Below are 15,747 nucleotides of genomic sequence, written 5' to 3' on the forward strand. Positions count from 1 at the left end.
CCGTGGTCTAGTGGATAGAGTGCTTGCTTAGCAGCCTAGAGATCCCTGGTTCAAACCCCGCTCATAACAAAGTTTTTGAACAGGTCACTCCCTTGTTTTCAGATGGGCATGTTGAACTGTCGGTCCCGGATGAAGTATGACAGTTGTAAGGCCCATAGATGGCTTGAATGATATATTAAGGGGAGGTGGAACTTCCGTCAGGAACTCCCCACCAATAAAAGCCATACGAATATTATTATTTAGTACAGTGGAAGTGGACCGGCACAGTGAAAATATGATTTCCTTGAGTTCTAATTGGACTATTCTCACTGAGCAAGACTGAGCGAGTATGAATAGTCCCATCTGAACTCATGTGAATAATATTCTCACTGAACCGGTCATTTTCACTGACGCTGATATGGGGAATCAAGCTTTAATTTGTATTTAGAACAACATTACCGTACTGATCATTTAAGTGGTGCTTGGAGTGGATGAATTTATTATATTGCCACATGTCCAATTTATGTATTTATCACATTGTTATTAATAAAATAACATCATAGTACCCTTTTTTAGTCCAGTCAAGGAAAGATTATAGAGGGAAAAGTTGGGAAGACAATTTTTGACCTCGCAGTTCTGTTTGGGGTAGTTAGGTGGTAAACATATCAAAAGTCCCCACCCCTACCCCCTGTGTTAAGGGGGTGAGGGTGGTTTAAAGGTACCATTTTTTGGTTTCTCGCATAAAACTCAAAAACTATGTATCCTAAGGACTTGACAGTCATATAACAAATTGAAGCTTACATAATTTCCCACAATATTTATTCCACAACTTTTTTTATATCTCCACTAATTTTCGAGATATCCGCTCATGAAGGTGTGACATTTTTGGAAAAAACACGTTTGGCACCAATTTTCTCTATTTTTGCTCTTATAACTTTTTAAAAATCGACGGGAAAAATCCATGCTGATTATGAGCTCATAAGGCATTTGATTCTCTTCAATTTGATGTATAATTTCACGCTTTTACGAATTTCCCTACACCTTTTGTAGCAGCTTTAGTGTTGAGTGTGAAATCTCAATTTTTGCAACAATAGATTAATTTACATAGGAATTTGGAGGGAATCTTTTAAACAATTTTTTTGACTTTGCAGCTATGTTGAGACTAGTTGGGAGGAGAACATATCAAAAGTCCCCATTCCTAACTCATGTGCTAAGGGGATGAGGGTGGTTTAAAAGTTGCATTTAGCAGCGTTTTGCTTCCACGCTCATATCTAGAGAACAATGCGTTCAACCGACTGAAATAATTATTCAAAAATGAAGCTTGATAAATTCTCTACACATTTTGTTCAGTGGAATTTTGTGATACTCCCAACAGTTCTCGAGATTTTCGCTCTTGAAGGTGTGTAATTGTTGAAATAACAGGTTTTCATCCAATGTTTTGCTCTTTCAGGGCTTATACCTCTCTAACAATGCATCATAAAAACTTATGCTTATTGTAGGATTGTTCAACATTGAATTCTCTTTGAAATGATGTATTATTTGACTATTCCAATTTCCTCTCATTGTTATAGCAGCTTCAATGTAGGGGGTGAAATTTTCATAGCTGCGACAAGTGTTAACTCAGCGGATCCATACCTTCAAAAGAGGGGATAAAGATGCACACTTTTGCTATGTTCACCTACTAACTAGTCCAAATTAATCTGCAAAGTCAAAAATTGTGTCACTGACACCCCCTTCAAATGTCATGGTCAAACGATCAATAGTTGCATCAATGAAAATTTCACCCCATCTCACTTCATTTCAGTATTTCCTAGTGGAAAGGCGCTTAAGAACACCTCAAGGATAAAAATTTCAACCACTTATAACTTTTGACACAATGCTCAGATTTCATCGTACTACACTTCATTCTTCTCGGCTCGTCAAGGCGGTCCAAAATCATGCATCATAAAAGTCAAATCCGGTCGAAAAATGGAAAATTTATTGTTGAGTGTTTTTAAGCCCATATTCCAATACACAAAAATGGCCAATTTCTATATTCAAAGCTATGTATTAGCTATTAAAGCTATTTATTGGAGTGGGTAGAGGGAGAAAATTTTCACATCCTCACTAGATTTGGAAATTTTAGCAGAAGTATTTCACAAGACATGCAGCTTTGAATATAGAAATTGGTCATTTTTTGTGTATTGGAATATGGGCTTAAGTACACTCAACAATAGATTTACCATTTTTCGACCGAATTTGACTTATGATGCATGATTTTGGACCGCTTTGACGAGCCGAGAAGAATGAAGTTTAGTACGATGAAATCTGAACATTGTGTCAAAAGTTGTAAGTGTTTGAAATTTTGATCCTTGAGGTGTCCTTGAGCGCGCCTCTCCTGTATCTAGCACAAGGAAATTTTTCATGAAGAAATTGGTTCTGAACTTCTCTTATGTACCCAAATAATATAGAATTGCAAGCACACACCCCCTTTTTTATGTCTATAATGACTGGACCAAAATTGCTAAGCACAGTGAACGACAGACCACTCTACTCATTTGCTGAGCTTGAGGATGAGTCCCTTTTTTGAAGCAGTTCAACTATCTGGAATCCAGAAGCAGAATCCTGGAAGCAAACACTATCTCTATCTGGAATCCCCAGTCTTCGACAACGACAACAAGTATCAAGTAAGTAGTCTTCTAATTTAAAATGCGGTATTTCTATGCTTTTTTTTCTCTATTGTTGACTGGCCTTCAACATACCAAATTGTGATGTTCTACTTAGGTTAAAGTGATGTCCACGTTATAATGGCAGTGAATACATAGGATAACAGCGTTGTCGATTCTCTGCCTTGCCACTGTCTTCTATAGAATATGGCTGATACCGGTATACCTGATTAACTGTTCATCTTGTTTAAAATGATAATAAACTGTATTTCATTCGTGAAGAGAATATTTTTTAATGGATACAATATATGAGACTAAATATTTTATCAATCTATAAATAGTAGTGATATCTGCTTTATCGAATGGTAGACAAGGATAGCAACACCAATGTTAATTAAATAATGCCATTATAACGTGCCATTATAATAAAGATCTATCTTGGTCTGCCTGATACCATTTAGCTTGGAAGTATTAGATACGGCATGCATTTTTCAAAAATCATATGTTTCATAGTTTTAATCAAATAACCTAGTTTCTTTTGTCTAGACTCTTGAAGAATGCTGTCATTCAGAGCTTGTAATCTTTTGTTTTCAATTTTTTTATTAAATCTCAAGGATAGATTCTACAATTTCCATCATCCTGCTTGAAGATCAATGATTTCCACGGAAATTTGTGACACACCATTTTGGGTAACTTAATTATTTTACTAAACTTTGTAGGTGGCTTATTACTCAATTCGGCTTTGGCAATCTTCAATGCTATAGAAAAATTGGTATCTAAACATACTTTAGCCTATTTTATATTATTATTCCCTGTAACAATAGAGAAACGATAGCATAGATACCATAAGATATCCTATGGTAGGCTATACGGTAGGTATTTCATGTTTCAAATTTCAAGAGGATTTTTAGCTAACTGAAGCCGATTAGTTAGGTCAACTACTATCAATTTATTACTGATTTGGCCGGGTTAGAGTGTAACAAGAACACAGTATGAGAGACAGCGTCACATAATTTTACAAAAAAAACTATCGGCTTGAGTACACTCAACAATAGATTTACCATTTTTCGACCGAATTTGACTTATGATGCATGATTTTGGACCGCTTTGACGAGCCGAGAAGAATGAAGTTTAGTACGATGAAATCTGAACATTGTGTCAAAAGTTGTAAGTGTTTGAAATTTTGATCCTTGAGGTGTCCTTGAGCGCGCCTCTCCTGTATCTAGCACAAGGAAATTTTTCATGAAGAAATTGGTTCTGAACTTCTCTTATGTACCCAAATAATATAGAATTGCAAGCACACACCCCCTTTTTTATGTCTATAATGACTGGACCAAAATTGCTAAGCACAGTGAACGACAGACCACTCTACTCATTTGCTGAGCTTGAGGATGAGTCCCTTTTTTGAAGCAGTTCAACTATCTGGAATCCAGAAGCAGAATCCTGGAAGCAAACACTATCTCTATCTGGAATCCCCAGTCTTCGACAACGACAACAAGTATCAAGTAAGTAAGTCTTCTAATTTAAAATGCGGTATTTCTATGCTTTTTTTTCTCTATTGTTGACTGGCCTTCAACATACCAAATTGTGATGTTCTACTTAGGTTAAAGTGATGTCCACGTTATAATGGCAGTGAATACATAGGATAACAGCGTTGTCGATTCTCTGCCTTGCCACTGTCTTCTATAGAATATGGCTGATACCGGTATACCTGATTAACTGTTCATCTTGTTTAAAATGATAATAAACTGTATTTCATTCGTGAAGAGAATATTTTTTAATGGATACAATATATGAGACTAAATATTTTATCAATCTATAAATAGTAGTGATATCTGCTTTATCGAATGGTAGACAAGGATAGCAACACCAATGTTAATTAAATAATGCCATTATAACGTGCCATTATAATAAGATCTATCTTGGTCTGCCTGATACCATTTAGCTTGGAAGTATTAGATACGGCATGCATTTTTCAAAAATCATATGTTTCATAGTTTTAATCAAATAACCTAGTTTCTTTTGTCTAGACTCTTGAAGAATGCTGTCATTCAGAGCTTGTAATCTTTTGTTTTCAATTTTTTTATTAAATCTCAAGGATAGATTCTACAATTTCCATCATCCTGCTTGAAGATCAATGATTTCCACGGAAATTTGTGACACACCATTTTGGGTAACTTAATTATTTTACTAAACTTTGTAGGTGGCTTATTACTCAATTCGGCTTTGGCAATCTTCAATGCTATAGAAAAATTGGTATCTAAACGTACTTTAGCCTATTTTATATTATTATTCCCTGTAACAATAGAGAAACGATAGCATAGATACCATAAGATATCCTATGGTAGGCTATACGGTAGGTATTTCATGTTTCAAATTTCAAGAGGATTTTTAGCTAACTGAAGCCGATTAGTTAGGTCAACTACTATCAATTTATTACTGATTTGGCCGGGTTAGAGTGTAACAAGAACACAGTATGAGAGACAGCGTCACATAATTTTACAAAAAAAACTATCGGCTTGAGTTAACAGTGAAAATTGAAACATAAACGCCTTATGCCATGAGATTTCTTCTCGTGTTATCTTTTCTCTATGCTGTAACTTAACTTCCTACTTTTATTATTCAATGTAAAGGCTAAGTTATCTGTTTTTTTCTCAATAATTAACCTATCACTCGAGCATTTTGATTACCTATATGTTTTTTGAAAACCATTTTAGACTCATTTAATATAATTCAATAATACCTACCTATCTCAATAATTTTTACTATCAGCGATTATTTATTATTGCTCTCATAATAATTTTAAAACAGGTAGGGCAGTACAAAAATGTTACTCCTGTTTTAATATACCTTTAAAATATTAATGTAATTAAAATATCGAATATTACCAGAATCAATTATTTATAGTCTAGTAGCCCATTTATTTACAAATCTCTTTATTTTTCTAGGATTTCAACGAAACTTTGGAAACAGGAAGATTAGACTCGACACCTTGCTTTGAGCAGACGTTGTTGATTTGGTTTCCATTGATAATTTTCTGGTTATTCAGTCCTCTGGAAATTTATTATATAAGAAATTCAACCTTAGAATGTATTCCTTGGAATCTTGTCAATTCATCCAGAGTTGTAAGTAAGCTATCATTCAGACTTATTCTATTATATTGTTCTATTATACTGGGTGTCTATAAATGAATATCGGGGTTTTAACGCTTTATAAGATTTATTACATTATACTTACAGTTATTAATGATATGTCAAATGAAAGAGCAACTCAAACAGTTTTATATACAAGCTTACAAGTGTTCTATCTGAGCACCATTTGACACACGGCACACATCAAGTCTATAGCCGAGTTCTTCCCAAACGTTGAGTAGTGTGTCTTCTGTAATTGTTGCAACATCTGCTTCAATCCTCTTTCGTAATTCAAGGAGGTCAGCTGGTAACGGAGACACATACACACGATCCTTGATGAAACCCCAAAGGTAAAAATCGCATGGTGTTAGGTTGGGTGGCCGTGGAGGCCACGCATAGCAAGCTCTGTCATTGGGCCCCTTGCGGCCAATCCAGCGGTCGGGTACAGTTACGTTCAACCATCTTTTCTATACCGCATTCTAGCGGATCGCCGCGGAAACATTTCACGCACATGCGCACTGGTGCCAACGAACAAAAACTGTTTGAGTTGCTCTTTCATTTGACATATCATTTATAACTGTAAGTATAATGTAATAAATCTTATAAAGCGTTAAAACCCCGATATTCATTTATAGACACCCGGTATAGTATATTGTCATTTATCATATAATATTTTATAGCCTAGAAGTCCGGGGCTCAAACTCAGATAAAAACATAAGGTTTTTAGCCATGTCACTTCCGTGTTTTGGGTTCTTTATGGATTAGCACGTTTAACTGTCGGTCCCTGCTGCAGTATGACAGTCGTAAGGCCTATTGTCGTCTTATATTGTACATTCAAGTGAGGTGGGACCTTCCCTCAGGGGACCCCCACCAACAAAAAGCCAACAAATTTATTTTTATACGGAAGTCTTAAACTTTTCATTTAATTTAATGCAATTAACCTAGGAGTTTTGACCTTGGTACTTTCTCTCTTTCATTCAATAATACACACCGCATAGGCACATATAACATTGATTTTCAAAATGCATCTAGAAAAATAGAATACTGCTAAATTTACGCCTCATTACATAATATAGACGGATAGGGTGTTATCACACCAGGCCGGACAAGACACAATTGGACAAAAAATGACTGCTTATTATGTAGAAAATGGGAGGATGCATCTGGTGAGACACGGTCTCACCTGTTCCAATACTTGAGCCTTTCCACTAAGTTGGAGTGGTCATTTTGTCCGTCAGTGTCCGGTTTAAAAAATAAATTCAGCAACCAAATAACTAGTTTTTGGTGGATACATTTGAATTTGTATTCTTATCACATCTCAAGACGAGAATCTCTGCTAATTAAACTTATATTCCTCCAATAATTTTTCCCATTGATTTACGTACTATTCCACAGCTTATTGACACAGTAGGTATACACACTGGAAAGTACTTAATAAACCTATATTTTTATTATTGAATATGAATATCCTTGGAAATAATAGTTTAATTGATTTTATCTGCTTAACATATGGGGGCGAATATGATGATTAGAGCAGAGGATGATTATGATTGCAATAAGAATAATATAAGGTAAATCGTTTTCTTACAGATTGTCACAGCTTTATTGATAACCTCCAGTTTAATTGAATTGGTGCATTACGAAAATGAAGGAATATATAAAAGAATTGCACTGGTGTATTGTGCTACACCTTTTCTGAAATTGATTTCTTTTGTAAGTATGAAATCAACGTAAACTTTTATTGTATCATAACTTATCATACAGGGTAGCCAAAATTCCACTACCTATGATGTTATATGTAACCTAAAAGCTATTCATTCATACAATATAAATTCAAAATTTATTGTTTCAAGTGTTTGGTGAGAAAATTAGAAAAAAATTTTATAAAGTGAAGAAAACATAACCTATTTTCTGGACTATTTTAATGAATCAAAATTCGGGGGAGGAACAGTTTTGGGCTATGCCTGTTGGTCCTCCTCCAAATTATTTTACATAATAATTTTGTATCATTGAATCAATAAAATAAAAAAATATGACAATTCTCACTGAGTAACAAGATCCATAGTTCTACCTAAACAAAAAAGCACTGTACATGAGTAAACATAGATAATGAAAAACTAAAATTGTAATAGATAAGCACAGTAAAAATTTGGATTACACTGAAACCAAGATAGAAAGATAGACGAGTAAAATAGAGTATAGAGAAAGATGAAAGAAGAAGAAAAAATTCATGCAGTGTCATCATATAAAAGCTTTATGATGGGTTATGACTTTTGGGCAACTAATCTGTATAATTATTATGGTACCTACATACTACATACATGGTACAATATAGTGTACCTATTGATTCTCTGTAAAATGCCGTAGCTTAGGTACAACAATCAGGTATAGGCCTACTAGTATAGCTTGAATCACAGCTATCTACTAGAGAAGACGGTGGAAAACGAAACTTGTCAACTGTGACGTCTTATCATTTCCACTGACTATATCGTGAACCTCATACTGTAGTCTTACTTTTGTAATATTTATTGATTTTACTGAAATATTTTTGTTAATCTTTTCCATTCATGAGAATTATATAGACCTGGATATTTATTTATTCAATGAATTGAAAAGTTTTTATGGATTATTACTGAAAAATAAATTACTTCTTATTCTGTGGTTTTTATTATTGCTTTTGATTGTATATGAGCAGTGTAAATGTTGATTAGGATATCTGTGATACTTCTGAATCAATAAGGCTGAATTATTTTGCATTAAGTTTGGCCAATTTTCGATCAGACATTCACTAACAATTAGATATTGTAACACAGTTTTGCCCTGTCCAGACAGTATAAAATCCTAAAAATGATAATCAACTCAATATGTTTTTCAGAGTTTCTCGTTGGTGTTGGTGCTATGGAACCGTAGAAAGGGACTTCCTCGATCTGGTTTACATTTTTGGCTGTGGACGTTTCTGGCCAGTTGCGGTGTCATTCAACTTTGTAGAGAAGTAATGAGCTTGGAGAAAGTAAGTTGGTGCCTGTAGCCTGTAAGGGTCAAAACATAGTGGAGCATCGAAGGTAGAGTGTATCAAATCAAATCAAAGTTTATTTATCAAAAAACAATTACAATACAAATTAGAATATTATAACATTCAATACAATTAAAACAATGAAGTTTTATGCATTGAATATATTCTTAATAGGCATATATAATTCAATGAATAAATATACACCCCACTATGAATAATATGTGTTGGGGTATAAGTTATTAGTTGCTTGTTGCGTGTTAAATACTATTTACAAACTTCATTCAGTGATATAGGGCTAAAGTTTTTTATATTAAAATAAGTAAATATTTATAATACCTACAAAAATGAAATTAGTAGATAAATATGAATGTTCTATTAAGGATGATAATTATAAAGTTAATTTTAAAAAATGAAAAACTAGTAAAGGAAAAGAATAAAGAATAAAAGTTTCAATATTTACAGTGTAACTAAATTTTCACAATTTTCTACTCCAATGTCAACTAACAGTATCAGTGAAGGCAGCTGAGAGTGTTTAAATAATGCATCTAAATTTGAAAATCTACTTTGTGAACATATTTAAGGACTGAAAATTTTCTGAAGTGAAGAACTACAAGACTTAAGCTATTTAGGATTATGTGTAACCCTATCTAAATTTGGGAGAGAAATAGCACAAGTTATCTTATTTTTTCTCTCCCTATCATTTTGATGATGTTTTTATTGTATGAATGAATGAAATAAAGAATAAATAAATAAAGTTACCGTATCTAAATTAATGTCTTCGCTTTCTTTCGCCTTCTAAGCTACCTTCGCCGCTCCAATATATTATGATAGTAGTATTTAAATATCTCAGAACATAGTCAATCTGCGAATGTAGGGTGGAAAGTGGAAGGAAACGGAAACATGCATTTTTTATTCAAACACTCTCAGCTACACTCTACCTTTGCCGTTCCACAATAAGTTTTGACCCCAGGTGATAATCAACAGCTGACTAGTCTGGATATACTAAATCTGGATATACACAGGAAGCGGAAGATCATTGTGCTAGAATTAATACATCACTCATTACAATATAATAGGGATCACTTGGTTTTAAAAGAAGTAAATTTCTTGTTATTTTGATCGAATATTGTTTTTTTTTTTTAATTTGAAGTTTTAATAGAAATCAATTTGAAATTGTTTTCAATAAAAAACAAACTTGTGAGGAGGCTCTCCAAACGGGTTCAATATAATAATCTATATCCTCAACCGGAATATACCTATAATATATTTTGTGTCAGAAATATATATATATCTTTGATTAGATACAATTTAAAATAATAAAATACAAAACAAATAAAACATCTACAGAATACAACAATACAAACATACAATACAATTCAACTCATAGGAGCTGATCTATTTAAACGTCGTTTAATTTGATCCCTTTAATCGCCGCCGAGCTGAAACTATCATTTTTTTCTATCTTTAGTTTTAATATTCATTATTATAATAAACTTTCTTATTATTCTTCCAAATTTAATTATTATTCATAGTTTTTAATTTATTTTATTATTGCTAGTGTTTGCCTTCTGTCTGATAATTTGCGACTCCTCCCTGCACACGGACAAATCATCCAGGCAGGGAGAATTTATTCATGTAATTCATAACACTTTTATATTTTGTAAATATGTAATATTTTATGAATAAACCAATTTGAATTTGAAGTCTCATGAAATTTTCTATTGTTGACAGGACCATCAATCAGAAATATTCCAGCCAGTTTCCTACCTCGCCTATTATTTATTGATCCTATTGAATTTCATCTTGACGTTCTTCAAGGATAGCTTACCCAAAGGAAAGAAGTACAATGATAGTATTGGGGTAAGTACCGTACCTACTGCTTTGTTAAAATATTCTAATCCGTCAATTTCTTTATTTAAGACATGGAAATCAATTATAATGTAGGCTACATGAATGCGTCTCAAAACCTAACAAAAATAAACAAGTGTACTTATAAAACTAAACAAAAAAGCATAGATTATCGAATAAAATATAAAAAACATTTTATTCACATGGGCTACTTTTTAAATTAATAAAACAATATATAAATCTTAAGCACCCTTTATTTCAAAAAGAAATTAAAATAGTTCAACAACTAGTTTCGATGATCACACCATTGTCAGGTTATATAAATTTATGGTTATATGAATTTGATATAACCTGACGATGGTGTGATCACCGAAACTATTGTTGAACTATTTTAAAGTTTTTTTTTAAATAAAGGATGCTTCAAAATTTTTATATTGTTTTATTAACGAATAGAATATATTTGAGATATTTTATTTAATTGATCATTATCTACAAGAATAAACAAATAATCTACAAGTATTCATTTATTTTCCAATCACTTGAAAATGGCATTAGTAGCTGAAGCATGTCGTGACGAAATAATTTAAAAAGGGTACTCAGATTTATATTTTTATTTATATTCAAAGAGCCTTAAAGAAAAAAAGACAATAGTACAAAAATTAAATAAATAAATAATTAAATTATTATTATATCAGATAAAACGGGATGACTTGAGTTACAGATATCTAATACAGATGGCGGTGGAAAAATAAAACTGGCAACTGCCATCCCATGATTTATAATGATTTCACAACGTGATCCCACTATAGTTAGTTGTAGTCACTGTAGTCCGCCCACCTTTGGTGAAGACTTTCCACAATCAAGCAAAATTGCATGAAGGCTACAGTAATCGAATTATAATCAATGAGATATAATTAGAGTTTCAGGTTCTATTATGGAAAAAATTGCATTTTATGTACACAATCAAATGAAAAAGCCATTAAATTATTTTGAAGCTGCACAAAGAGTAGCTTTTTATAAATTAAAACTATTAATAAAATTCATTTTTACAAGGAAATGTGTCCTGATGCTATTGCTGCCTATCCTACGGTACTTGTAGCATCTTGGATCAGGCCCATTCTTAGAAAGGCCAATAGAGGAAAGATTTATGAAGAAGATCTTTTCGAATTGAAAGATGAACTAGCAACTGAAAACATAATTGGTGAATTTGAGAAACATTATTCTGATGTGCAAGAAGAGAAACAGTGAGTGAATAATTATTTATTTAGTTTCTATTAGGTTGATTTATAACCAGTTCATTACTAGTAGTTCTGTGAACAGTAGACCTCACGCAGTTTTCTCATCCACAAGTATCTGATGTAACCTGTTCTATAGTTGATTCAGTTGAATCATAATTTACTCTTAAAAACTGTTACTTGTTTTCACCAAGATCAAAAACTCACTTATGTTAATACACTCAGTTCACGTTTGAATTTGTATCTCAATGATGATTTATCCAGTTTCGTGATAATCTTTCCATCTGATAAAATTATTTCTCAACCATTTTAAAATTAATATTTCTCAATCAAGAATATTATAATTTCTTCGGCATTATTCAGTTCATTTAATTATTTTTTATTTTATTTTCAATCACCTATTAAATTTGTTTTTCAGATGTGAGAATATTGATAACTTATAGAAGTAGACACGGCCAGACATCTGTGTAATGCATGCAATAATACACTTGTCAGCTGTTTGATTATGAATAATTCTATAGTCTGATCCTATCTTCAAAGTAGATTATATATTTAGTGATATCAGAGTATGGAGGAATTCCTTTTCTTTCCATATTATCCTTAAAATGCAAAATTTCAAAAAACCTCGTGTATTCATCGACGCGCAGTTGGAAAAGGAATATTCCTGCCAAATCTCATCGAATTCTATCAACGCGTTTGGCCGTAATCGCGTTACATACAGACAGACAAAAGCAAATCGAGTTGAAACATAGACCTCACTACGTTTGGTCAAAAACTGTAAAATTTTATTGTTGAAATAATTATATTGTTGATATTGAGACAGTTAACTTATTCTATTGAGAATTGTCTGACATGTATGATCTATACATGTCAATATTTTTTATGATCCTCTTGTATATATGCAAGTAGGCTATACGTAGTTTTACATAAATGATAAATTCAAGTCATATATTTAAGAGCGCTAATTGGAATCATGGATTAGACTATAATTATTTTCAAGTTATCGATATAGTCATTTTTGTGATTAGGCCTAATGAAAATTCCAGTATATTATTTCCTAAAAACATGGGTTTTGATATTAAGGTGTATGGAAGGGGGATAGTATAACCCAGTAACAATATTAGCTGTTGCTGAAATAGAATTAAATTTCTATTACTATAAACAATGACAGGTATCCGTCAATATGGTTGCTCATAAATGTCGATATCGATTTCCACATATAATTTAGGGGTTTTTAATTACAGTTGATAATTTAACTTGAATTTTATAAAAGATAATTCCACTCTTATAATCAATTGATTATTCTTTAATAATAATTGGTTTCAATTTGTTCAGCAGACAAGATGGTTCCCAATGGAAGATAACTCGATCAAAACTCTTTTTGGTATTTGCCAAATGTTTTATTCGAACTTTTTTGTTTGGCCTTCTACTGGCGACTTTGTATCTGATCGCTTATTTCATGAATCCTCAAGTTCTCAGGTTTGTGGTTTACAGTAATTTCCAAGAAACTTTAAACATAGAATTAAAGAGGTTTTCAGTAACTTGAAAGGTAGAATGAAAAAAATTATTTTTGCCAAATATTGCAAACAACAGAAAATGTTACCACAATAATTCCTGGCGGAATGATGATTGAACTTATGGCCGAAACAGAAGTAACAGAAACTGAAGTTTCAAAAATTCAGTCGGTTCACTAAAATCATTTGAAATTTACTCTATGAACAGAGAGAGATATTGTGGAATTTGTCTATATTAAGGTGAAATAAAAACGATGTTGTCAGTTCCACATAAATTATTTGGAACTTAAGTTTCAATGCATTAAGGCATCATCTTCAGTTGTCTTTTTTTGGTTGACTCCAAAGCCATATGAGTTTGGTTAGTACAGTGTTCCTCTACGCATTCAACCACAGCATTTATGAGAGATCAAATCAAATCAAATAGCTTTTTATTCACAAAACATAATACAAATTTATAAAATTCATTTATACATTTAACAGTGAATACTCTCCACAAAGACTTGAGTCTGTGAGTGGAGAGTGAGCTCTTTCAAGTTGATTGACATTATGTTCTCATGTTTTGTACATATTATAATTAAAACTATTGTAATTGAATCTACTAACATTCATCAGCAAATCAAGAATATAAATTGCACACAATGAAATTCCATACTGGTAATAAGTATATACAGACAAATATATAAATAGTAACTTAAAGGCTATACTTAATCATTATAAATGGCAAATTCACTAAGTTCTGAATAAGAAGGCGGATTGAATCAGTTGTTCTGCAGCATCCCTGCCAATTTCTAATAACAATCTACTCAAATGTTGCTTGTAGGTGTTAATACTGTAATTGACTGTTTTAAATGATTGGGAACGTTTCTATATAATATATGAAAGATGTATTTACTATTATTTTTAAAGTAGTTATGTAGGAGTCGGGGATGAGCAATACCAAAGTTAATTGGATTTATTGTATTATGAGTATGAGCTAAATTATTGAAAATGAAGTGTTTGTTGTAGTATATGTAATTCATTAAAACTCGTATGTAAAACTGTCTAATATTAAAATGGCCACCGGCACCGGTTCCAAGGCAAACGAGGAGGCTCCACCCCAAGCTATGATACCATAGATAAGAACTGACTAGATATATGCGTAGTACGCCACCCGCAGTTGATGTAAAGGGAGGACCTCTCTTAGCTGTCTGAAGGCATATCTCATTTTGCGCACTCGCTGCTTCAGTGAAATAGCTTGTGGAGCCCAGCTTAATTTGTGGTCAATCAGAACGTTAAGGTACCTGTACTGCTTCACTTGCTGCAATACCCCACAGTCACACATAGTGGACTGATAGTCATCACACGAGTGGAGCCTGAGGATCTCCTGAACTGGGCTACTGTTTGATTTGAAATAAATAGGCAAATACTTAGTTTTGTCAACATGCAGATACAGAAACAGATTCATGATATGCTTCAAGAAAAAAGTTATAATTGGATTATCAACATCATAGTATTGTGCAATAAGCATAAAGCTGGACTTTCACATGTATTAGTATAAATGAACGTTTCCAGTACAGTAAAACTTACATAGTAGGCTAATTTTCTTGAGTCCTAATGCGCCACTCAGCGCGGCCGAGTATGAATAGCCCTTAGAACATTTATGAAAATTGTATTTTCACTCTACCGGACACTTTGCTGGGAATCCAGCATAACAAACACACTTTCATTAATAAATTCTCTCACTTTAGAAAATTAAATATGCTATGCGTTTAATTCTCAACTGGTCTAGTACACTTGTTCAATGAAAATTACTGTTGTTTTCAGACTGATATTGGTCTATTCCGATCATGAAAGAAGAATTTGGGAGAATGTGGCTTATCCAGCTATTGCGTGCTGTTTAGCATTGAGCCTGACGATTTTGCAGAGTCAATACCTGATGAGGCTTGGAATGATTTCACTGAAAACAAGGGTCATCTTCATTTCTGAGATTTTCAAAAAGGTAAGATTTAATCTATTCAAGTCTTTACAGTTTTCATATTAGTAAAATCATGTACAATGTCGAAATTATTGTAAACTTTCATCCAATGAATAAATATATTAAATAAATACAGTGTGGAACTCTAATTATACGGGGGCTAATAAAACATTTGTATAATTGGAGTTTCCACAAAAACGGGAAATTTAGATTCAAAACGTCCATTAAATAGATTATAGTATTCAACTTAAATAATTAACTGGTTATAAATAATCACTGCATAATTTGAACTTTGCTTAAAAAGTGTTGAGGCTTTTTGAACGCATCTGTAATTTGTTAAAATTTCGCCTACTTTCCTCTAAAAGTGATTCGGATAATCGGTGTTTGGATGAGTGCAGTTCCACCATAGAGAAACGATAGTGTAAGTA

The 15,747-nt window shown here is 32.7% G+C and overlaps 1 protein-coding gene across 1 annotated transcript in view; it reads left to right on the forward strand.

Annotated features, from left to right (window-relative positions):
* The first annotated feature begins 3,976 nt into the window (after positions 1–3,976).
* LOC111048749 (multidrug resistance-associated protein 1) overlaps positions 3,977–15,747 on the forward strand; it is a 53,245-nt gene continuing 41,474 nt past the window's right edge. Inside the window, exons 1-8 of the mRNA XM_039426715.1 lie at positions 3,977–4,129; positions 5,573–5,749; positions 7,346–7,468; positions 8,631–8,765; positions 10,500–10,628; positions 11,670–11,860; positions 13,187–13,330; positions 15,169–15,343. Of these exons, the coding sequence (XP_039282649.1) occupies positions 4,016–4,129; positions 5,573–5,749; positions 7,346–7,468; positions 8,631–8,765; positions 10,500–10,628; positions 11,670–11,860; positions 13,187–13,330; positions 15,169–15,343 (1,188 nt within the window). The 5' untranslated portion in view covers positions 3,977–4,015. The remainder of the gene's footprint in view (positions 4,130–5,572; positions 5,750–7,345; positions 7,469–8,630; positions 8,766–10,499; positions 10,629–11,669; positions 11,861–13,186; positions 13,331–15,168; positions 15,344–15,747) is intronic.

Source organism: Nilaparvata lugens, chromosome 4 (genome assembly GCF_014356525.2).
Source record: "Nilaparvata lugens isolate BPH chromosome 4, ASM1435652v1, whole genome shotgun sequence".
NCBI classification, from domain to species: Eukaryota; Metazoa; Arthropoda; class Insecta; order Hemiptera; family Delphacidae; genus Nilaparvata; species Nilaparvata lugens.